We start from the raw sequence: 23,022 nt of genomic DNA on the forward strand, positions 1-23,022 counted from the left end.
AAGGGACAATAGATCTAGGTATTTGGTATAAATTTCAATTTGATACCTTTATTCGTTCGTGAGAAATAAGGTAGTAAGTTTCATTTTATTAAAATATTTTTATTATATTATATAACTAAAAAAATGTAATTTTCGCAATTTTTCCTATATTTGCATTATATGACAATGCTTTATGCCAAATTTCAAGATTCTGAGTTTACGGGAAGTATCCTGTAGGTTTTGATTCCTTTGCGAGTGTCGAAAATTTGTTGAAAATATCGACATAATCGGCTGTATCTTTTGATTGGCTTGGCTTAGAAGTTTGATATTTTCACAGCTTAAAGGGACAATAGACCTGAGTATTTCATGTGAATTTCAGCTTGATACGTTCACGCGTTCTTGAGATAAAGGGTCTTGACAGAAGGACGGACGGACAACAAAGTGATCCTATAAGGGTTCCGTTTTTTCCTTTTGAGGTACGGAACCCTAAAAATTGCAGTAAGGTTACTGGAATATACGTGATTTAGATGTATTACCACTCAACGACACATAAGCATCTACTTCATACGCCTAGCATCGGAAATTAGCGATTTCGCAACTGTAACGCAGTGCCGTAACTAGCCTTTTATGCGCCCGGTGCGAGCTTTCAAAACTGCGCCCTTGAAAAATGCTCTTGTCAGAAATTACCAGAAATATAAAAAAATGTAACCTTTTTGAATAAAAAGTAACCTTCTACGGGGGGGGGGGGGGGGGGTGCGTGCGGAGCGATTGTGTAAGGTTGTTCATGGATGGAAAATGAATACAATTGATCATCAATCATTTACCTAAATTCCAAATTTTGACCATTCCATGTAGACCGAAAAGTGACCGGTCGTATAAAAACGTTTCATGGATTTGCGTTTCACTATCGAAAAACATTGGCTAAAACTCATTTTTTATAACAAATAATAAATCAAATTCATGTTTAAATGCAGTTTATGACATAATTTTTAAATTGTCACTATTAATATTTTTTACTGAATAACCTAAAAGTAACCAATGCAGTTCAAAAGTAACCTAAAAGGTTACAAAAGTAACCTTCTGGCAACACTGCGGCTATCTGAATGCGTGATTCTCGATGTATCGGGGAATCCCCGAACATTGGCATTGGGTGGGACGGCGCGGCAGAATGGAACGTTTGTGAATCGTTTAGTTTTGTAAGTCATCGTTTTCACTCTTGTCGAACGATAAATTTTCTATCTATCTCTCGCACGCTAGTGCGTCAGTAACGCCGCACGTAGTTAATGAATAAAATCAAAGATAAAGGGAGGACCAATGAATGTGGCTGACAGCAATGACAGCGTAACGTGAACTATATTATGTACATCTCCTCAGCTAGATTGACAGATTTGCTTAGAACTTCTAAGTTAGAAGTGGCGCCCTCCAAATGAATATAGACAGAAATTGTCTCATAGTTACGGTATAGGTACTTTAGTTTGTGTATGTAATATTGCGAGCAAGACAATGTGGATTTATATTTATCTGATGTGTCGTGACGTGACGCGTCAGAACTGTATCGGTTCCATACATAAGCCATCACAACACAACACGTTACGCACTAGTGTGAACGTTACCATCCTACTAATATTATAAACGCGAAAGTTTGTATAGATGATAGATGGATGTTTGTTACTCTTTCACGCAAAAATTACTGAATGGATTTTAATGAAACTTTACAATAATATAGCTTATACACCAGAATAACACATAGGCTACAATTTATAAACATATTGTTCGAAATACTAATCCTGCGCAGACGAAGTCGCGGGCACCAGCTAGTACTAAATGTATGAAACCGATACCGTTCTGACGCGTCGTCACGTCACGACACATCAAACAAATATAAAACCACCTTTACAAGTGTTGTTGTTTCAAGATCGCTTGAAAAATGCCATATAGATATAGATAGTACAGAGGGCGCGTCTACACCATATTCGCAATAAAACAAAATGTACCTACTAACTACCATGCATGAAACAAAACTAGATACTGGTCGGGTCATTTCTGCGCCCCTGCAGGGTCTGCGCCCTGTGCCTGGGCACCGCTGGCACCGCCCTAGTTACGGCACTGGTGTAACGATGCAGAATCGCGATTTCGCAACTTAAGCAGGGTACTCATCTAGCCGTGTAGCATGTAATGTACTTATCAGATACTGTAACAAGTGAGTACAGTCGCGGAATGAAAAGGTTCGTCACCTTAGTGTCGGTTTTCGCTTGCACTAGGTAGGTACTGTAAGAGTCAATCCTGCCAACATAACAGTGCAAGAAACAGTGCTGCTAACATTTAAATAAATATTCATGACGTTTGCTAACGAATAAGGTTTTGCTTGTTTATTTTTCTATCCCATCAGTGCAATGCAATGATGACATTGACCAATTGACAATAGTTTTTTTTATTTAATAGAAATAATAATAGCAGGTTGAACCAACAAGAAGGTTTTAGTTTATCAATCATAATAATCTTCTTGACAAGATAAATCGTCAAACAACTTTGATCTGAATAATTTTGAACTTTACTGACGAACAGTTAAAGATTATTTTCTCTAACTCGAGATTATTCTGTAACATAGTTTCAAAAGGTAATATGTGCTCGCGATTCGTTGAAGGAATCAATTTGAAAACTGACGAACCTTTTCATTCCGTGACTGTACATAGGCACGAGCCCGCTGCGAGCTGCTCGCGCATGGTTAGCAGGGAGATCGCAGCGACCCGCCGACTGTCGGTATCACTGCGAGTACAAAGGAGGCTCACAGTAGGATCACAGTAGGATTCAGGAGCTCGCAGCCAGATACGCGATGACCGTGGACGAGCCGTACTCACTTGAAGGTTGGTTACGTTACATGCCAACGTTACGTGCTACATGGCAGGTGAGTACCCTGCCTTACGTTCGGAAGTGGTATCGAAATCGCGCGTTTTAGCGACTCTATCGATGCGTTTGGCGTTTTTGAGCTTCATAAAAGCGGCTAAATGCCGATGCTAAAAGTAACATTTTTGCTGTGGCTCTTAAGGACGAAGCACACTTATCAACCCGAAAACGGATCGTAACCGTATCAACTCGAGGCGGTCAGTATTCTTTGCATGAAACTCCGTACTGCAACGCACACTTATCCGCACCGTAAAGTAAACGCCTCGCCACGGGATTGACAGCGCGCGAAAGGCGATACGATGTTGATCCCTTTCCGGGTTGATAAGTGTGCTATGACCTTAAGACAGCAAAGCCAAGAAGAATTAATATACTTTACTTACAGGGTCGTCGAATATTTCTTCTATCCTGGTGTAGATGTCCTTCCCGCGTTTCTGTCTGACCAACAGGTATAAGTTTTCAACCCCAGGGCAGCATCGTAGGAGCTTCTGTACTAGAATCTTCCCGAGGAACCCTAAAACAATAAACAAATAAGTATCGTGTTGACTAGTGGCCGTCTGCGACTTCGTACGCGTGGATACCGTTTTACCCCCTTAGTTTCGTAAAATTTCAGCCCGATCCGTCCAGTGGTTTGGGCTGTGCGTTGATAGATCACTATGTCAGTCAATCAGTCAGTCAGACAGTCACTGATCTGATCTGACCTACTACCATGAGTTTACGTTAGGTGTGCTCGCTAGCGAGTAAGTCAAAAATCTCTATGAAGATTTTGTTTCTTGAAAGTAGCCGCTAGGGGCGCTGCACAATATGTCATACAATTAAATGTCATTTTTTTACGCCGTCGCTAGCGAGCACACCTAACGTAAACTCATGGTAAGCACACTGATAAAATGACTTAACTATATATCTATGGCTAAGCTAAACTATCTGATAAAGATAGGAACTATCTGTTAAAATGGCATCAATATTTACTATCATTCTTCTTTCGATAAATCAAATAATTCCAAATCTCCCCACATAACCTTCATTTCAACCACCACTCTGTCAGTAACGGGACTATTCCCACCTCTCGTTCCCACCGCTGCAACTCCTGTGAACCTTAACTTCGAACTCCTCCTATGTTCTTCTGATTAATTTCGTTGCTGGTCCAATGACAGTTTAACTTTCCCCCGGGACGAACTTGACCTTCACTGGTTGTGTTATTGGCGGTCAAGCTGTAGATCCTGGCTACACAGGAGTTGCAGCGGTGGGAACGAGAGGTGGGAATAGTCAGAAAAAGTTAATATTCTTAAAAAATGTAGCTTACCCGTAGCACCAGTGATCAAAATATTCTTTCCGTTATAAAACTTCTGAATCTGCGTCAACTCTACGTTATTTCTCGTGTCAATATCGTTATTATTGGCTGTTTTTAACGATGCGTCGTTATCGTTATCGTTGCTGTACGCCATGGCTGGTATTTTGAAGGCCGCGTCGTCCCCAGGTGTTGAATCGAGGAGAGGAGCCATTTTTGTTGGTTACTGCTTTGTAGACATTTTCTGTGAACAAAATTGAGTAGTTAAAATTAATGTTAATTTGATTAAGGGCACATAGTACGCAGAACTGATGGCTGATGGTTCCCACCGCTGCAACTCCTGTGTAGCCAGGAACTACAGCTTGACCGCCAATAACAACCCAACTATTGAAGGTCAAGTTTGTCCCAGGGGAAAGTAAACTGTCATTGGACCTGCAACGTCCACCCACAAGGTGGATGATGACCTAATAAAGGTAGCGTGAAGGCGCTGGATGCAGGCCGCTACCAACCGGTCACTATGGAAATCATTGGGGAAGGCCTATGTTCAGCAGTGGACGTCCTATAGCTGAAATGATGATGATGATGGTGATTAGCTTGAAGTATTCCTAATTGGAATCTCTAACAAAGAAAAAGTCACTTCACATCATCTTTCAATTTAAACACACACGCACACAATTGTTTGCATATCTTCTAATGATCATCCTGAAAATTAACTATTAAAACTCTCTAAAAATATCTAGATTTCATTATTTCAGCTACAAAATAAAAAACTACACACTCGGTTTTTTGCAGAACACTTCAAACGAGATGTTTGTTAATAACTAAGTACTAAGTATTTTATTTTATCTAGGATAACAAACAATTGTACAATTCAGATATGCAGTAAAAAGGATCCTGCAAAAAACGGTTCCTGCGAAACTACTCACCTTAGTAAAAACAATAGAGCTTAGAACACGATGAAATCCATTTTTTTTTGAGTCAAAGTTAACTAAAAATTGTTTTTTTATTAAAAGCTTACAAATTTTTATAACTCTTAATAGATTTGCTGTCTATTTATCTATTTATTTAACAGTTAATAGTCCAGGCTTGATCGATTAGTTGTCTATAGTTGTCGATCAGTTAAAAATTTAGATCCAACTGAGGTCTTGCGGTTTTAAACGCTAAATATAAGCTCCACACGCATTGTTTGGACATAGGATTTGAGACCCGTATTTATAAACGATGCTCAAGGTTAATGCTTTAAGAATGCTAAACCACAGAACCGATTTTGATGAGGCATAGAGAAAGCTTGAATCCCGGGAAAGGACATAGGATAGTTTTTATCCCGGTTTTTGAAACAGGGACGCGTGCAATAACGTTTTTCTGTGACAGACAAAATACCACGCGGGCGAAGCCGCGGGCGGAAAGCTAGTTTAATATAAATAAAGGTTATTTATTATTTGCTTGAAGTACAATTTGTTTTATGAACAGACACCTAGATATTGTGGCATCTATGCCTTTCTAATACGAGCGATTTTTCAACAAAATCGTCTATGACATCATAGGTGGACCGACGATCTCGTAAAGGTCGCGGGAAGAGCCTGGATGCGGGCAGCGCAGGACCGTGCATTGTGGAAAACCTTGGAGGAGGCCTTTGTCCAGCAGTGGACGTCATTTGGCTGAAACGAACGAACGAACGAACGTCTATGACATCTGTACTAAAATAAAAATACGACAGGTTTACGAATAGGATTATAATATTTAAGCATGACGCATGTACACATTAACTACGAGTATTTCCCCCAGTGCATACAATGTACTTCGGCCTAATTTCATTATCACCATCATTTCAGTTGCAGACGTCCACTGCTGAAAGTAGGCCTCACCCAATGATTTCCACATCACCCGGTTGGTAGCGGCCTGCATCCAGCGCCTCTTAAAATTAAAACTTAATATAAAACATGGGCAGGGCACTATAGTACGCAGAATTGACGGCCGATGGGGCAGCAAGGTTCTGGAGTGGAGGACGCGTACCGGAAAACGCATCGTAGAACGCCCACCCACAAGGTGGACCGACGACCTCATGAAGGTAGCAGGGAGGCGCTGGATGCAGGCCGCCACTAACCGGCCATTGTGGTAATCATTGGGGGAGGCCAATGTTCAGCAGTGGACGACGTCCTATGGCTGAAATGATGATGATGATAATAAAACATTACAGAGTGTGAAAACTCCACGATCATCCATTATGGCAGAGTAGAGTAGAACCACTCCCACTCTTACCGTGGATGTCGTAAAGGCGACTAAGGGACAAATAATGCGAACATCAGGCCTCCCCAACCCGTCTGGCCAGCGTGGGGAGTGTAGGACAAATCCTCCATTTGCCTCTGGTCAATTAGAGGGTCGTGCTCCTGCAGTGGAAACTGATGAGGAAAAATTATAGATTGTATTATATTTATTGAAAGAAGAAGAATACGTCATTCATTAGGTTAATTTTCTAAGAAATAGCTCTACCTTCAATGGTTTAAATACTGGGAAAGATTTGTTTGAATTAGTAAGTGTTTGCAGTGGTTAAAGTGTTAAGTGATGAATGTATTGTAAACTTCAAAGAAGTTTAATGCAAAATAATATTATTATTATATCATTTAACCCGTACTAAGCTAAATACTAAATATGATTTCGAGACTACTCACGTTCCCACCGCTGCAACTCCTGTGTAGCCAGGATCTACAGCTTGACCGCCAATAAAAACCCAACCAGTGAAGGTCAAGTTTGTCCCGGGGGAAAGTTAAACTGTCATTGGACCCGCAACGAAATTAATCAGAAGAGCATAGGAGGATTTCGAAGTTAAGATTCGACTTCCCTCCAGTGCAAAGCGAATGGCAAAAAACAAACAATAAAATCATTCCTCATTATGATACATAATATTTATGTATTTAAGTTTATGAAAAAAAGTAAAATAAATAATAATAAAATTATTCAATTATGTGTTTATGTTTATTTTTATTAAAATATAGAGCGTAAGGAATAATTTGAAAGAAAAGTTTTCCTTTAAAAAACGGAACAAAAACTGTGTAATATTTCTCATGGATATCAAATCTCTAAACATATTTCATCAAGATCGGTTCAGTGGTTTACAAAAAGTCTGTAGTGTGCGGCGACTCTTAGGCTGGGTTGCACCATCTTACTTTAACTTTCACAAACGTCAAGAATCTTCAAATTCCATTCAAAAACACCGGTTCTTGTTATAGTTACGGTTAAAGTTAGTTGGTGCATCTCACTCTAACGCCCGTATTCACAAACGATGCTTGCCTAAGTGGCGCAGCACATCGAACGCACAGCGTTGAATAGAGCTCTGTGATTGCTTCGTGTGTCACCCTGTGCGTCCACGCGCACTGTGAGACACTGTGATACTGTCGAATACAGGGTGTCCCAAAATTTGCGCGTCACACTGACACCAGAGGTAAATGAGCTTAAGACGCATCTAAAAAGTATATTAAGAACGTTTACGCCGTTTGGCGCAAAAACAGTACTTTTTCAACTCGATACAATCATTAACCAGTTATATTACAAATATGTTATAGGCATAAATAATAATTAGGTAATTTCGTCGTCTAAATAGTTAGTTGAGAAAATATTTCTGTTATTATAGTATTTAAGATTTCTATCAACATAAGTCCACACAGGTTTTCTAAATTTCACTTTAACGTCAGTTTACAAGCTGAAATTTTTATAAAAATTATGTGAAAACGATATAACAAACATTTATATCCTATAGCATAGGTCCTTAGGCAAATAGTTAGTTGAGAATTTTTTTAGATTTAAGCATTTTACAATAAGAAATCACAAATTCAAAGAACGCGAAATACCCAAAAATCAAAGTGATTTTTACACCATTATTCTTATTTAATTCAACATAAAAATAGCTTAATATAATAAAATAACATCTTCTTTAAAATATTTACTTTGAAACGATATATGATTCGTTGTTATTGTTTTTCTATAAACATTTGAAAACTATTAAAAAACGTCGCGCGCGAAGCATTTCCAATGATGCCCCTTGAAACGCCGCGCTACGCGTAAACGCTCTTAAGTCCATTTTTAAAAATAACTAATGTGAATGTTTCAAAACTCATCAAACTTTTCTATGGAAATGAAAAAATAAAACTGGTCATTATGAAACTTTTCTATGGACATATTAAGCTTGTTCGATGCGTCTTAGCCTTGGCGCAGAACGTTGATTTTTCGTCGGCCGATAGTTTAGTCGGGCAGTTGATTAGTATGGGCATGTATGAAAGTGCGCACATTAAGCCGATTCGATTTGGCCGATTCTTCATACAATTTAAAATGGGGCACAACTATTGGCCAACTAAAAATCGGTGGTCTGCGCCTAGTCTTAGACAGCTACCTCCAGTGTCAGTGTGACGTGCTAATTTTGAGACAACCTGTATAGCTCATCGCGCATGCGTACGCGATAAAGCTGACGTAACTAGCACTTTCTTTTGTGGCCTTGAAGCTCGTTCATGATCGCCTGACGAATGGGACCACCGACCCAGTTGCAGGTATTTGGTACGCAGAATAATCAAATCAAATCAAAAAAGTTTTATTCAATTTTGACCACTGGTGGCACTTATGAACGTCAATAGTAAAAAAAATAAAACAGTAAAATAAAAGAGAACTGACGGCCGATGGGGCAGCAAGGTTCTGGAGTGGAGGCCACGTATTAAAAATCAGCGTAGGACGTCCACACAAGGTGGAAAGACCTCATAAAGGCAGCAGGAAGGCGCTGGATGCAGGTCGCTACCAACCGGGCGATGCGACAAGGCCATTTGTTGGTGAGATTTATAAATGTCATTACCGGACGAAAGAATAACAGTAATATTGATGTCATTATAACTGACTGTCTGACTTTGTCTAGTCCGCTTATATGTAGTTTGAGTTACCGCAGTCACAGCCCTGCAATGGTGTCAGAGCAATGGTTCAAAGTAGTCGAAACATACAGAATCTTAGGCCTTGTTCCCACAGAGACATCTCATTTTATTCAGGAACAAACTGTATATTTTGCAGAATCCCGCTTAGTAGAATACGTCCCGCAAAAACAGAACGAATTTGCAATTCGAATTTCAAACACACATGTGTGACAGTTGGAACGAATCTTTAGTCCTTAAACTTAGGGTAGAGAAGATCAGCTATTAATTTTACTAGACTTTTAAAAAATGAGGTTTTATTATTTAGTTATAATGAATTTAAATTAATGTCATGAGAAAAATACCCGCAGACACATTTCATGTAAAGTAAACGATTCAATATTGTGTCTAACACTACCCTACACAAATGCCTAATTGCTGTAGGCAGGTATGAAGGCTTCTTATATCTACAAAGACACAACCATTGTGTGTTATGTTATGTAACCTAATAGCTACTGAGGAAGGAACGCCGGGTGATGTAACTTAATGGGAGGCACAACAAATGGGTGCTTTAAGATTTCTATAATTATCCATGCTCAATATCCAGCGGCCGTCAGCTCTACGAGCTATGTGCCCTGCCTACTGCCACTTGATTTTAGCGATTCTGCGGGCTATGTCAGTCGCTCTAGTTCTCCTACGGATCTCCTCATTTCTGATTCCATCATGCAGGGAAACTCCGAGCATAGCACGCTCCATCGCCCTTTGGGTGACCTTGAGCCTTCTTATGAGGCCCATAGTAAGCGACCACGTCTCAGATCCGTCTCACTCAATTTGTGTGATCTCTGAGAACTGAACCCAGATCAAGATGTTCGTTCTCCCAAACCGCTAACCATAAAGATGTATAGGTAAGTCACTGGGAAGGTTATCACATCAATGTTTACATCGTGGCACCTTGAATAGTTGCATTAAACATCTATTTAGCAACAAACGTGAATAGCCTAAATTGCTTTAGAATATTTATAAGTGCTATCTTTATTCCTATAAACAAAACAGCCATTGTAATAAATTGTAGCGTAGGTCAAGAATACAGAGTAGTGCAGCAATAGGTATTGAAGCATTTCGCAAAGTGTAAGAGCGTGCGGCTTGCATACAAACTGCAGATTTGAAATTCAGTCCAGTTTTGAAACGTAAAGTTACAGTTAGTGCAGTACAGTTGGTATAGCTACCACAAAAGGTGTGCAAAGGATTTCAAACTCTATCGCCCGTTCACAAACATTACTATGAGCTCTAGTGCGCGTGGACGCATAGGGTGACATATGAACCAATCACAGAGCTCTATTCAACGCTTGCGTTCGATTTCCTGCGTCACTTAAGCAAGCATTGTTTGTGAATACGGGTGTAAGAAATTACAGAACAATACTCAAATCCTGCAAAAGGAAAGAATAGAACTCGCCCATCGAGTGTTCCGTACATTTTTTTTTCTTCTATGAGGAAGCTCTTGGCCTGTATCTCACCTGATGGTAAGTGACTATCAGGCCGAAGGTGGAAGCGAGCTTCACCCAGAATCCTCAACCACGGAGGAACTGGCTATCTTACCTCTATCTGCCGGAACACAACAATGATGTTAAAATTGTTGTTATGGCGACAGACTTAGGTAAGATGGTGGTAGCTAGCCAGGCGGACTTAGAACAGCCCTACCACCAACCAAACTGAACAGAAAAATCTGCAACCACTGGGAATCGAACCCGGGACTTCTGCAATTGCAAGTACCTATGTGAATAGTTTGTTACTTATCAGCAATATCTTAGTCCAATGTACAGTCGACAGTAGGTACATCAAGCATACAATTTCGTTACAAAATAAGTTCCTATTCCAACTACATAATAAGAACGAAAAGGTTTTAAACCTTTATTTGTCACCTGTCATCCGCTTTGCAATGGAGGGAAGTCGAATCTTAATTTCGAACTCCTCTTATGTTCTTCTGATTAATTTCGTTGCGGGTCCAATGACAGTTTAACTTTCCCCCGGGACAAACTTGACCTTCATTGGTTGGGTTTATGGCGGTCAAGCTGTAGATCCTGGCTACACAGGAGTTGCAGCGGTGGGAACGAGAGGTGGGAATAGTCCCGTTCTTACATATAAGAAGTTACATAAGAATTACTTTGAGGTACCATCTGTATCAGCGTCAAATGTATATAGTTCAAATAGTTCCTGGCACCCAAAGTAGCCAAAAAGTTCGCACACGTCTTTGTTATATTGAAATAGGTCGTATTGTCAACTTTCTGGCCACTTCGGGTGTCTCGAACTATTTGAGGCTGACTGTACATGAAGTCTTTGCACTTGACCAAGTCATTTTATAACTGTACCGCGTTTTCCGTTCCACGCTGTTGGTTTCTACGTAATAATAATTCAAGCGTGAATATTTTCCGGTAACAACCATTGCATCCAGTATGATGAATTGCTAATTGGTTTGTTAATGAACTTTACTAGGGGTATTTAGTTATGAGGAGATCCGTAAACTAAAGTCGCTGACATAGCCCGACTGATTAGCAAGCTGAAGTGGCAATGGGCAGGGCACAAACACTCAACATCAAATAAATCGCACCTTCCGCGACGCGAACTTTAAAGATTTTCTTCTGACACAATCATAGTGCCCCAACAATATTGGTGTTATTTGAAAGCCCAATAAATATCCTTAAAGAAAAATACATTTAATTTCGTAATATAGGTAAGTACTTACCATAAATATGACTTGAAAAAAGACCTCACTTGGGGCTAACGTCTGGGATCAATTAGACCAATTTTTATGGTTATAAAACATTCTTGTCATAATTATATTAACATACCTATTATTTTAATTGTTTCAATGTTACATTAAATTATGTAATGATCATAAACTTTAATAAGTATTAAGGTAGGGTTCAAGTACATACTTTGCTATAAGTTAATGTTAATGACATTATAATAAATGTAAAACTATGTTATGTTTAAATAATGGTTAGAATATTCCCACATGCATAACCATGAGGTTCTTAAAATAAATATGTAGAAAAATTTGCGAGGAAAAGTACGATTTGGTTGTTTATTTAGAATAGAATAGAATAGAAAGTATTTATTTGTCTCAAAACAGGTTACATTTACAGTTTTTCACAGAGATACAAAAAATCATAAGAGACAAAAAGGTCTATGACTCAGTGATTGCAGGAGACCCACAAACCCTGTTATTCTGCCATAGCCAAGATATACATAAGTAAATAAATATTAATTTATACCTAAATAAATTACAATTTCCTAAAATTACAAATTGCTAAGTGAACTTATATTTGTTTGTTTATATTTAAAAGGTTCTGAAACTACTGGTCCGATTTGAAAAAATATTTCACCATTAGTCTTACATTATTTCTGATGCGGTACAAAGTTCGCTGGGTCAGCTAGTATAAGAATATTTTGTTAAAGTTTTAATACTAAAATACTGAGAAAAAAGTCGCTGGTCGACATGGAACTTCCTCCTTTTTTGAAAGTCAGTTAAAAATTAGTTATGACATGTGTTTGTTCGTTGATAACCATAGTACAGTCCAACAGCAAATGAGACTTACATTTATGTTCTTAAAGGTTTTAAACCTTTGTTTGTCACCTGTCATCCGCTTTGCAATGGAGGGAAGTCGAATCTTAATTTCGAACTCCTATGTTCTTCTGATTAATTTCGTTGCGGGTCCAATGACAGTTTAACTTTCCCCCGGGACAAACTTGACCTTCACTGGTTGTGTTATTGGCGGTCAAGCTGTAGATCCTGGCTACACAGGAGTCGCAGCGGTGGGAACGAGAGGTGGAAATAGTCCCGTTACATTTATGTAGCAAATTACAATTATAATACAGTCATAGTCAAACAGTTCGTGACACCCAAAGTGGCCAAAAAGTTGACAACACAACCTTATTCCAATGAGGGCTATCGTTTTTTTACCTAACAGTTGGCACCCCTGGCGATTGACAGGACCTTACTCTACAGTGGCGCCATCTTGATGAGTGCAAATGCGATAGTCCTCCTACCACTTTCGCGCTCACCAGCTGGCGCCACTGTCTTCGCTACTAGCAAGTGACAGGACCTTACTCTACAGTGGCGCTAACTGGTGAGTGCTAAAACGATAGCCCTCATTGTAACAAAGACGTGTTCGAACTTTTTGGCTACTTTGGGTGTCACGAACTATTTGACGCTGACTGTACCACAGTTAGCTCGATTTACTTCCTACTACTTTTACTTAATATTATAAATGCGAAAGTTTGGATGTCTGGATGTCTGGATGTTTGTTACTCTTTCACGCAAAATCTACTGAACGGATTTTTATGAAACTTTACAGTATTATTGTATATAACCCAGATTAACATATAGGCTATAATTTATGCGAATCTGTAGAACTAAATTTCACGCGGGTGAAGCCACGGGCAAAAGCTAGTCGTCCATACAAAAGACATCAACGCATCACTTTTTACAATCTATTTTCCTTATTAATACATATTGGAGATACCTACATACTTGAAAAATTGTAACACCTACTGATGTAAACCCATTTTCGCAAAATATAATTATGATTTGATTTGATTTGATTTAAACTAAAAATATCCTTATCTCAATGTAGTACGACTTATAATCAAATAAACCAAACATACGATAGCATATTATATGAATGTAAACATTAAAAAGTGGAACGTATAAATAAGGATGCAACGACATCTAAAACTACATAGGTAATGTGTTATGTAATTTGAACTGTCTGCTTTTGGCTTTGGGTCAGGTTTAAAGATTAATCGAGTTTTTTTGCTTATGTTATGATTGATATCGAGGTCATTAAGGTTTTGGAATTTGTTATTTAGGTTAGTATAATTTTGCATTAAGTTTGATTTTGAGTTAGTTAATTTTAAGTAATTTGTTTTAAGATAAAATAGCTCTGTCTTACGAACTGTTTAGATGAGTTTTCAAATAAAATTGCATACATTTTATGTCTAAAAAGACCTATTTACGGGAAAAACATATACAGGGTGTTTCTTGTAAGGTGTCAAGCCGAAGGCAGGTGATAGGTGAGGACTAGACCTATCGATTTCACCCCCATGTATGTTCTACGATTTTTCGTAGTTTAGAAGTTGTCGTTAATTTAGTGATTTTTTCAAATTTTATGACCTAGTTAGAATTTCGATAACGTTTGAGTAAGAAGACCCGACTTAGTCGCAAAAATGTACAGTGAGCATTATATAGTTCGTGACATCCAAAGTTGTCAAAAAGTTGACAACACAACCTTATTCCAATTGTAACAAAGACGTGTTGCGATCTCTTTGGCTACTTTGGGTGTCACGAACTGTTAAAGACTGACTGTTAAAGTACAAAATCAACTCCAAAAGAGCTGTAACGTACGTGATGTATACCAATAAATAAAGTATCAACATTGCTGACGAATAATATGACAGAAAATGCTTGGAACGTGACTGCACCCGACATTCCAACAGCCGTGTAGCGAAACTGATGGTCTACAAAAGTAGGCCACACGCATCAGAACTTATATTTCAACATTGACTTATCTAACAAATTGGGCAACAATATCTTGGACAACACACAAAATGTCTCATTTCCGTACGACTTTCACAATGACCCTAAAAACAATGTTTCGAAATGCATAAATTAATTAACAATGATATAACTGTATAACGTTGCATTACGTTACAAAACTCACCCTTAAAAATTCCTTTGCACACGTCCTTTTTGCACGAAAAAATAGAACACTGGCACACAAATAAAAAAACACTTCTGTCAGTGTCAGATAGTGAAAAGCGCGCGAACCGCAGTGGTCATGGCGTGGTACTATCGCAACCTCAAAATATGAGGCCAAAATGTAGTTGCATAAGATTATTACAGCGTATTACATAAAAAACGCTTCGGGCTACGTGTTATGCAAAGAGAAAGATTTTAGGTTATCCGTATCGTCCTTTTTCGTTTGACCTTGAAAGAAATAGGTTACGGTTTTGGCGGCAACTAACGGTTAAGTTTTAACTGCAGTTAGTTTGGAATTCCTTCGCGGTTAAATATAGGCATCTATTGAAATATTTTGTTACTAAAGAGTAAAGACAATAGTTGTAATCAGAAAATAGAGCATTTATTTGGAATATGAATTGCTAAGTAACTGTTTATTTATAATTACGCGAATATAGAAAAAGTTGAAGCAAGTTAGCATCTAGATTTATACAAATCGACGTCAAGTCTGCTTAATATTCTCTCTGCATTTTCTATTATTAGTTTATTTGGAAAAATGCATGCAAACTTTTCCGTAACACAACTTTTTTCGACGACCTTTTTAACCAAAAAGTTCTAATTTCACACGTAACCCACAAAAAAGTAACACACACTGTAATAATTTTAGCAAATACACTTTTAAAAACTGAAGACTTGGCTCTATATGCCTTTGGAAAGAATCAAACAAAAAAAATCAAGCTCACTTCACAAAATATCTTTCACTGCACGCAAAAGTTGGGAACTCGCGTACCGAATGAATGACAAAACGTAGCTGTACTGTCCGATTGTCCATCCCCACTTACATAGAAGGGGGGTGGTGGTCAACTCAGCCATGCGATTTGCAATGAACATTATAGACTAAGAGATGGTGAACGCCAGCCCCACGTCATTTTATTAATGACTACTTAGCGGCCGCCTGCGACTTCGTACGCGTGGATCCCGTTTTACCCCCTTAGGGGTTGAATTTTGCAAAATCCCGTCTTAGTCAGCACCTACAAGAAACCCCCATGCAAAATTTGAGACTCCTAGCACTTGTAATTTCTGAGATTTCGTGATGAGTCTTTTCAAAATGACTTTTCATTTTTATAGATGTAGATGAAAGTTTGTCAGCGTATGCTCCCAATATGTATAGGTTAGAATGTTGGTGCATCATGCAGTTTGGGTCATCGTGGCTTTGGCAACTACCCTCAAAAGATTTATCTGGCAAGGAGTTGGAACTGTCAAAACTGTCTGGATGATGAGGAAACTACTTCTAATTTATTGCCCAAATATTATAAATATCAGCTTTTATGGTATACGTAAGTTGACAAACTTTTAGCTTTTATAATGACGTAGGTCTGGCGTTCACTAGCTCTTAGTCTATTATGGTCGCATGCGGAATACCGCATCCAATATTGCGAAGAATTTGTTGTTTAATTTACACGTACGAAATACCTATACCTACCTTACTTTTGGTGAATTTTCTAATAAATAGGAGAAAGTGAAAACTACTCAGTTAGATATTTAACTAGGTACTGTCCTTACGTTGTCTGGTAGAGATAGCTTTATAGCAATAAGACCTAAATCTTTTATTATTGTGTATATTTATTATTCTGTGTATATTATACCAAATACGAGTATCCTAAAATACTCTTATCCTACTATATTATAAGTATTGAAGCCATTTCACTGAATAAATTTTATAGACGCTACACTAGCGCCTCCAGCGGCGTATTCTACCTGCGATATTCCCATAAAACGACATCTATGTTTTTAATATGAAAGCCAGTGTCTGCGTCTGTGGCCCGTGCTGATGCTTTTTGCAAAAAGAGGTAGTTTGTAAATCAAACAATAGATGGCACTGTTATAATGTCAAATTGATGATAAGCTGTTTTCATTAACAAATGTTAACTTGCTCTGTGATTGGTCAGAAAACGAATTCTTTCTGAAAATTAGCCAATCCCCTTGTTTTCAAGTGACATTGACAGTACCGATAATAACATTCGATAAAACAAAACGTACTGATTTCGCGTATCGATTTTGATTTGGCTCCAATGTTGTTACTTGTTTTATTTTGAGAAATTATTTTGCTATTTTCTCGACTAACTAGCTGTTTTGAATTGAAATAAACAAGGTAATACACATAGCTTGATATTGTAAGTATTCTAACCATTGTAGACTTTCTAAATAAAACCTTTGTCAATGAAACTGATGTTTATAAATTGCAAGTGGTTCTTTCACGGTTTTAACCAAAATTAACCTTATTTTTTCTCTCTTCAGTGCTAAAACAACAAGAAGATGCTTCCCCGCACCTACTACAACGACCAAGATATCCGAAAACGCCAAATCGACACGTTAAAAATCTTCAACGACAATGTCTTAGAAGTCACTGAAAATTCGGAATACAAGATCGAATTTTCGGCTGAAGAGAAGAACATGAGCCTCAATGTGGTCTTAGGGCCTGAGTTTCCTAACGAGAAGCCTTCGATATTCGTCAATCCAGTGATACCTCACCCGTGGATTGCAGAAAATTCAAACGAAGTCATTAGAGCTCCTGGTTTAGTCAATTATACGTTGCATTCCGACTTGGGACGTATAGTACAAGCTATTATAAGGGAATTTCAAAGAGCGTTACCTCATCTAGCCACTAATGATGACACACCAAGTGATGCGAGTCCGCAGTCCCAAGTTATATCGCTGTCAATGTTGCAAGAACTGAACAATTTGTCTATCGATGAGCTTAAGGAAATATTGGACAATACTGACTTACAGGTATGTTATTTATTGGTTTATTCTTTGGTCCTAATAAAATTGCCTTTTTATTTGATTGCACCAGAAGGAGGGCTATGTATTTTAAAAGTTTTTGTTGCTAAAAAAATATTAGAAGGCAAGTACATTCTACACAAACATGATAAAAGTCACATACTAATATTATAAAGAGGAAAGATTTGATTGTTTGTCTTTATTGATGAGGCTCCAAAACTACTGACTGATTTGAAAACTTCTTTCACCATTTTAATGGTTCTACGGTTCTAACCCAATTTTTTTTCTAATGAACATAGGCGATACAAGTTTGCCAGCTCAGCTAGTAAATTATAAATATTATCTTATTTCAGGACAAGCTCTTAGAAAACAACCCGCAACTCATAAAACTAGACTTAGAAACAGAAGAACTAATGAACAGCATCGAAGAAATCGCCCAAGACAACATCGCAAAGCAACAAATGCTGGACGAACTAAAGACGGATGTCATTGACCGTATATCAACGATAGTTCAGATGAAGATGAGCTATGAGGAGTTACATCGTAAACACCAGAAGTTGGCAGAGATGTACGACCCTCATCGGATCAGGGATTGCTTGAAGGAAGCTGCGTTGAAAGCCGATGAGGACGCTGAGGTTATAGCAGAGATGTTTTTGCTAGGTTCGTATTAAAATACTTAAAATATTGCTACTTTAAAGGACTTCTGATTAATTTCTTTGCTGGTCCAATGACAGTTTAACTTCCCCCGGGACAAACTTGACCTTCACTGGTTGGGTTGTAGGCAGTTAAGCTGTAGATCCTGGCTACACAGGAGTTGCAGCGGTGGGAACGAGGTCTGGGAATAGTCCAACAAATTATTATTTATTGTATTCATTTATAAATGATTCTGTTTACATGACATGTAACAAAGTATTCAATCAGGTCATGAATAATAAAATATTAGGCATTATGCATTTATTAATTGTAAGAATGCTTAATGTGTTGTTGTTTTTTCACATTTTTTGTATAAATGTGTATATTATCACATGAAGACCTATAGTATGACCGCCTAAATGGGACCTCGCCTGCGGAACGTTTAACGTTAACCATTTCACTGTGACATCATATACCTATCTTGAAAACTATCCAGTGAACTTTTTTGATTTTATCTCATGTCTAACGACCCCGTCCGCTTCTTAAGATATGTGACGTCACAGTGAAGTGGTTAACGGTAAACGTTCCGCAGGCGAGGACTCATTTAAGCGGTCGTACTATAGAGGTGCTTGAAAATTATATTTATGAATTGCATTTCTGGGAGTCATCATAACATGTTGAACTGACGATAATAGCCACAATCCTACTAAAATATTCAATAATTTCTTTGTTTGTTACAGGTAAACTGCCAGTGGAGAATTTCATAACAAAATTCGCGGAGAAACGTGCTTTAGGCCAAGCTAGACGCGCGAGAGAAGAGAGGCTAGCGCACCAACTAGCACAGTTGGATAGAGCGACCACTTAACTCGATCGTCTAACGCAGTGGTTCTTAACCGGTGGTCCCTGGAGACATTCTAAGTGGTCCACGAAGTGCACTTGCACACCTTGGTTAAAACCACTTTTAACTGATTTTTGCAGGCAAACTGGTTTTGGCCGATCATGAGGTGGTCCCTGACAAGACAGAAATTTGGTAAAATGGTCCCTCATGACTTAAAGCTTAAGAACCACTGGTCTAACGCGTTGTGAAAACCGAGCTAGAAAGGGGTGGGGATATACTTATAGGTGGCGCAGTGAGAGTTGAGACCATACAGGCAAAGATTGTATCGATGATTAGGTAAAACGTTGGTGGCCTTTTTTTCGTCCTAAAAAACCGCAACATAAAAATGCGACACATTACGTCGATGGATAGTTTTTCGTCCCGGGCCACAGCAGATATGCAACTATTAGATTGATATGCGATATTGCGACTGTATCGATTCAGTATCGCGATTACGCGACTTCATGCGTTCGGACGCGGTATCGGAATCGCGCGTTTTAGCTAATAACTGTCGCTGCTTCGAGCTTCCAAAAAGCGACTCAATAGGGATGATGACTGGGTAATGAAATCGAAATTCTATTTAGTCCGTCAGACAGTTAATAAAAAAAAATTGGGCACATATTTTTTTTTCATAATCGAACATCAATATGTTCGATTGATATCAGTGGGTCTAGACAAAGTGCAAATTATAATCGCAAACCAGTCGAAAAGTGGTCGAAAAGCCCCTTTTTGTATGGAGATTTGACGGATTCGATTTTCGATTCGATCAAAAAGTGCGTTTTGTCTAGGGGGGCAGATATCAATACGTCACGCTTGAGTCATGCGACATTTCAACTCAATAGTTGAAATGTCGCATGACTCAAGCGTGACGTAACGTGCCATTTCAACTCGATGTAGCACTGTTATTATTTAATTATGAAAGAAAATAAAAAATATGAGTCTAATATTTTCTAATTATCTGTCTGACTGTTTGAACTTGAATGTGTAATTTTGTATTCTGTTCTGTATTAGAAATATTACATCAGCGTGAGTATGATGTGCTTGCCTCAACTTTTTTTGCGCGATCTATACGCGCGGTTGCTTCATAAGTATTGTAGATAAATGTATCCCACCAAAAACATTCTGTAAAAAACTAGCCAAGTCTCGATGGAGCTGCTTGTTTATCTCTAAAAAGTAATGAAATCTAGACAAAGTCGTGCCAAGTCTATGGTTCCTTACTGCGATTTCTTTATTATTATAGTTAATGTTGTGCGACTTGGCCGTTGAAGGGTGACAAAACCAGGTGCTCCATGACACTATTGCACCAATCAGTCGCCTGAACCGCTACCCACTGACGATGGAAAATTGCCACTTGGAAAACGTTGATTCAACAATAACCAGTCAATTGTAGGTTCAGTAAAGCTGCGTATTTATAATGTATGATTATCTTAATAAAGATTGTTCAACGGCCAAGTCACACAACATTAACTATAATAATAAAGAAATCGCAGTAAGGAACCATAGACTTGGCACGACTTTGTCTAGATTTCATTACTTTTTAGAGATAAACAAGCAGCTCCATCGAGACTTGGCTAGTTTTTTACAGAATGTTTTTGGTGGGATTTCACTTCTTTTTGTGGAACGTGGCAAAATTATTTAACGTCGTCGTTTATCAACATTTTTTTACGATATTAAACACAAATAAACTCAACGACCTTTAAAATGGACAACGAATCAGATTGTTTTTAATTATAACATAACCTAAGCGAACCTTACAGTATAATAAACGAAATCAACGAAATGCAAATTACACAACATTCAACTTAATCGACGACTTTCTCTAGAAAGGAAAAAAATCTGGACACCGCTTGCTAGTGCTAGCGCCATCTAGCGGTGAGCGATACAGGCGAACACCACGGTGCCGGAGTAGTATTGATAATGAATGTGGTTACTCCAGATCTTCGATTTTCCTAGTTTTTATAGTTTTCCCTTTATGTGGCCATTAAACCCTAACTCTGTACCAAATTTCAGCCCTCTGAGTTAATGGGAAGTACTAGTTCTATTTTGATGATCATCAGTGAGTGAGTGAGTGAGTGAGTGTCGTAAATGCGAAACTTTGCTTTCGCTTAACTTCGGAACTAAATGACCTACAGACTTGAAATTTTGGATTTAAAGTATGTGATTATAGCTTACTAGATGACGAAAATTTCTGCGTTCTGGTCTTATCCAGAGGTTCTCAAATAGGGGCCTGAAAATGCGGCGAAATGGTTCCAGTAAAGGATGGTACGGCAGTGTTTGCTTCGCGCTCGACTTGGCGGGGGCACTGCCGTGCCCCCAGATTGTAAGATATTTAAAGTTGTAGGTAACTGTTCATACACTGATCTCGAATTGCGGACCTTTTAAGGTCATAGCAGACTTATCAACTCGGAAAGGGATCAACACCGTATCGCCTTTCGCGAGCTGTCATCGCCTTTCGTGCGCTGTCAACCGCGAGGCGAGGCGTTTACGTTACGGTGCGGATAAGTGTGCGTTGCATTTACGGTTACGATCCCTTTCCGGGTCGATTAATGTAGCTACGTCTTTTTGACACTATAACTTTTTAAACATTCGGCTGTTATTAAAAACAAATACTTATTTTACGTTTTTATGAAGATTTAATTTTATTTATTTGTTGTTCGTTGTTTTACATTCCAATATTATTCAAATATAACGATTTTTGGTCTGTGGTTTAAAATGTATCTACCGCGAATTATAATGTGGATAACAATAATAATTCTAGTTAAAAATATTTATTAAAATCACAAAGAAAGTATAAACTTAAAATGTTGGTATTTGTACTGTTTATAACTTTATAATCTTCATATCAAAATAATAATAATAAATGTAATCATAATGAAAATATATTTTTTTATTTCTCTTTTCCTAATTTTACAACAAAAATTAATAGTTGAATATGCTGTCGACCATAAACATCATCATCAGGTCATGTAGTCTCCACTGCAGGAGCACGACCCTCTAATTGACCAGAGGCAAATGGAGGATTTGTCCTACACTCCCCACGCTGGCCAGACGGGTTGGGGAGGCCAGAGCCCCGATTACGGTAATTTTTAACGTCAACAATCCAGACACGCTTCTCGATTCTGCGATACGATTGGTCGTTCAACAGCGTACGTCAGCTGTTTTGACCAATCGTATCGCAGAATCAGAAACGCGTCTGGATTGTAGACGTTATAAAAGTTACCGTAATCGGGGCTCTGATGTTCGCATGTTTGTCCCTTAAGGCCGATTCACACATATCAGTAAAGTCACAGTTCAGGCTCAGTACCGGCACAGTGCGAAATAATCTTTCATACAGTTTCGATGAACGCATCCCCACTTTTCAGTGTCAGTGACGACACGGGCAATCACGGATGTATTCGTTGACGACGATATTTTTGTCGAATCTCGGACGCCGCCGCGGCATCAAAAACAAAAGAACTTACTTCATACATAGTTTCTAAACAAGAATATTGAAACAGCTCTCTGACATTTTAAAATATTCAAAATATTTCACTGACGCACTGATACTGAACTGAGCCACTGAGCGGACACTGTGACGGAACTGTGGCTTCACTGATATCTATGTGTGAATCGAGCTTTAGTCGCCTTTTCCAATATCACAGGAAGTGTGGAATGGAAGTGGTCCTATTTCAACTCTGCCAAAACCACCCTGAACGTCGTTTGGTCCAGTGATTCAGAACTGAGATATACTACATCAGAAGTCACAGATTCGATGGCTACTCAGTACAATATCTGTTTGATAATTATCAAAGTCGTTAAATTATAATTTAAAGCTGCACGTGCTGGATCAATAATAAAATTTAAATTTGCTTAATCTACCTTAGCTTTTAATGATGCGATTGAATGGACAAGTTTTTCCTTATTGAGCCGTTGTTCCCACGGAGACATGCAAGAACTGTTTTGC

General features: G+C 38.4%; 2 protein-coding genes across 9 annotated transcripts in view; one reads left to right on the plus strand and one right to left on the minus strand.

Moving 5' to 3' along the window:
• LOC135085677 (fatty acyl-CoA reductase wat-like) overlaps positions 1 to 15,595 on the minus strand; it is a 28,371-nt gene extending 12,776 nt beyond the window's left edge. Inside the window, exons 1-4 of one of the 7 annotated variants that reach the window (XM_063980475.1) lie at positions 15,532 to 15,595; positions 14,772 to 14,909; positions 4,184 to 4,412; positions 3,264 to 3,394 (exon numbers count right to left, since the gene is read on the minus strand). In XM_063980475.1, the coding sequence (XP_063836545.1) occupies positions 3,264 to 3,394; positions 4,184 to 4,382 (330 nt within the window). In that variant the 5' untranslated portion in view covers positions 4,383 to 4,412; positions 14,772 to 14,909; positions 15,532 to 15,595. Of the gene's footprint in view, positions 1 to 3,263; positions 3,395 to 4,183; positions 4,413 to 5,094; positions 5,292 to 14,771; positions 15,038 to 15,441; positions 15,461 to 15,531 lie in introns of those variants that run through there. The other 6 variants (XM_063980476.1, XM_063980478.1, XM_063980480.1 and 3 more) reach the window with 6 other exon arrangements.
• Positions 15,596 to 16,826: 1,231 nt separating this feature from the next.
• LOC135085780 (vacuolar protein sorting-associated protein 37A-like) lies at positions 16,827 to 19,880 on the plus strand. Of its 2 annotated transcripts, none has more exons than XM_063980579.1 (4): positions 16,827 to 16,962; positions 17,087 to 17,578; positions 17,923 to 18,229; positions 18,943 to 19,880. In XM_063980579.1, exons 2-4 carry the CDS (start codon positions 17,105 to 17,107, stop codon positions 19,065 to 19,067), a joined length of 906 nt encoding a protein of 301 aa, XP_063836649.1. In that variant the 5' UTR covers positions 16,827 to 16,962; positions 17,087 to 17,104; the 3' UTR covers positions 19,068 to 19,880. The 2 variants fall into 2 exon arrangements, with proteins under 2 accessions (XP_063836649.1, XP_063836648.1); XM_063980578.1 differs by having other exon boundaries at positions 16,827 to 16,940.
• The last annotated feature ends 3,142 nt before the right edge of the window (positions 19,881 to 23,022 follow it).

Source organism: Ostrinia nubilalis, chromosome 29 (genome assembly GCF_963855985.1).
Source record: "Ostrinia nubilalis chromosome 29, ilOstNubi1.1, whole genome shotgun sequence".
NCBI lineage: Eukaryota > Metazoa > Arthropoda > Insecta > Lepidoptera > Crambidae > Ostrinia > Ostrinia nubilalis.

Bases quoted from the DNA above. Each gene is read 5' to 3' on its own strand.
- LOC135085780 (XM_063980579.1), top strand. From the start codon at position 17,105: ATGCTTCCCCGCACCTACTACAACGACCAAGATATCCGAAAACGCCAA. The intron at 17,579-17,922 runs GTATGTTATTTA...ATCTTATTTCAG, and splicing joins TGGACAATACTGACTTACAG to GACAAGCTCTTAGAAAACAA. The intron at 18,230-18,942 runs GTTCGTATTAAA...TGTTTGTTACAG, and splicing joins AGCAGAGATGTTTTTGCTAG to GTAAACTGCCAGTGGAGAAT.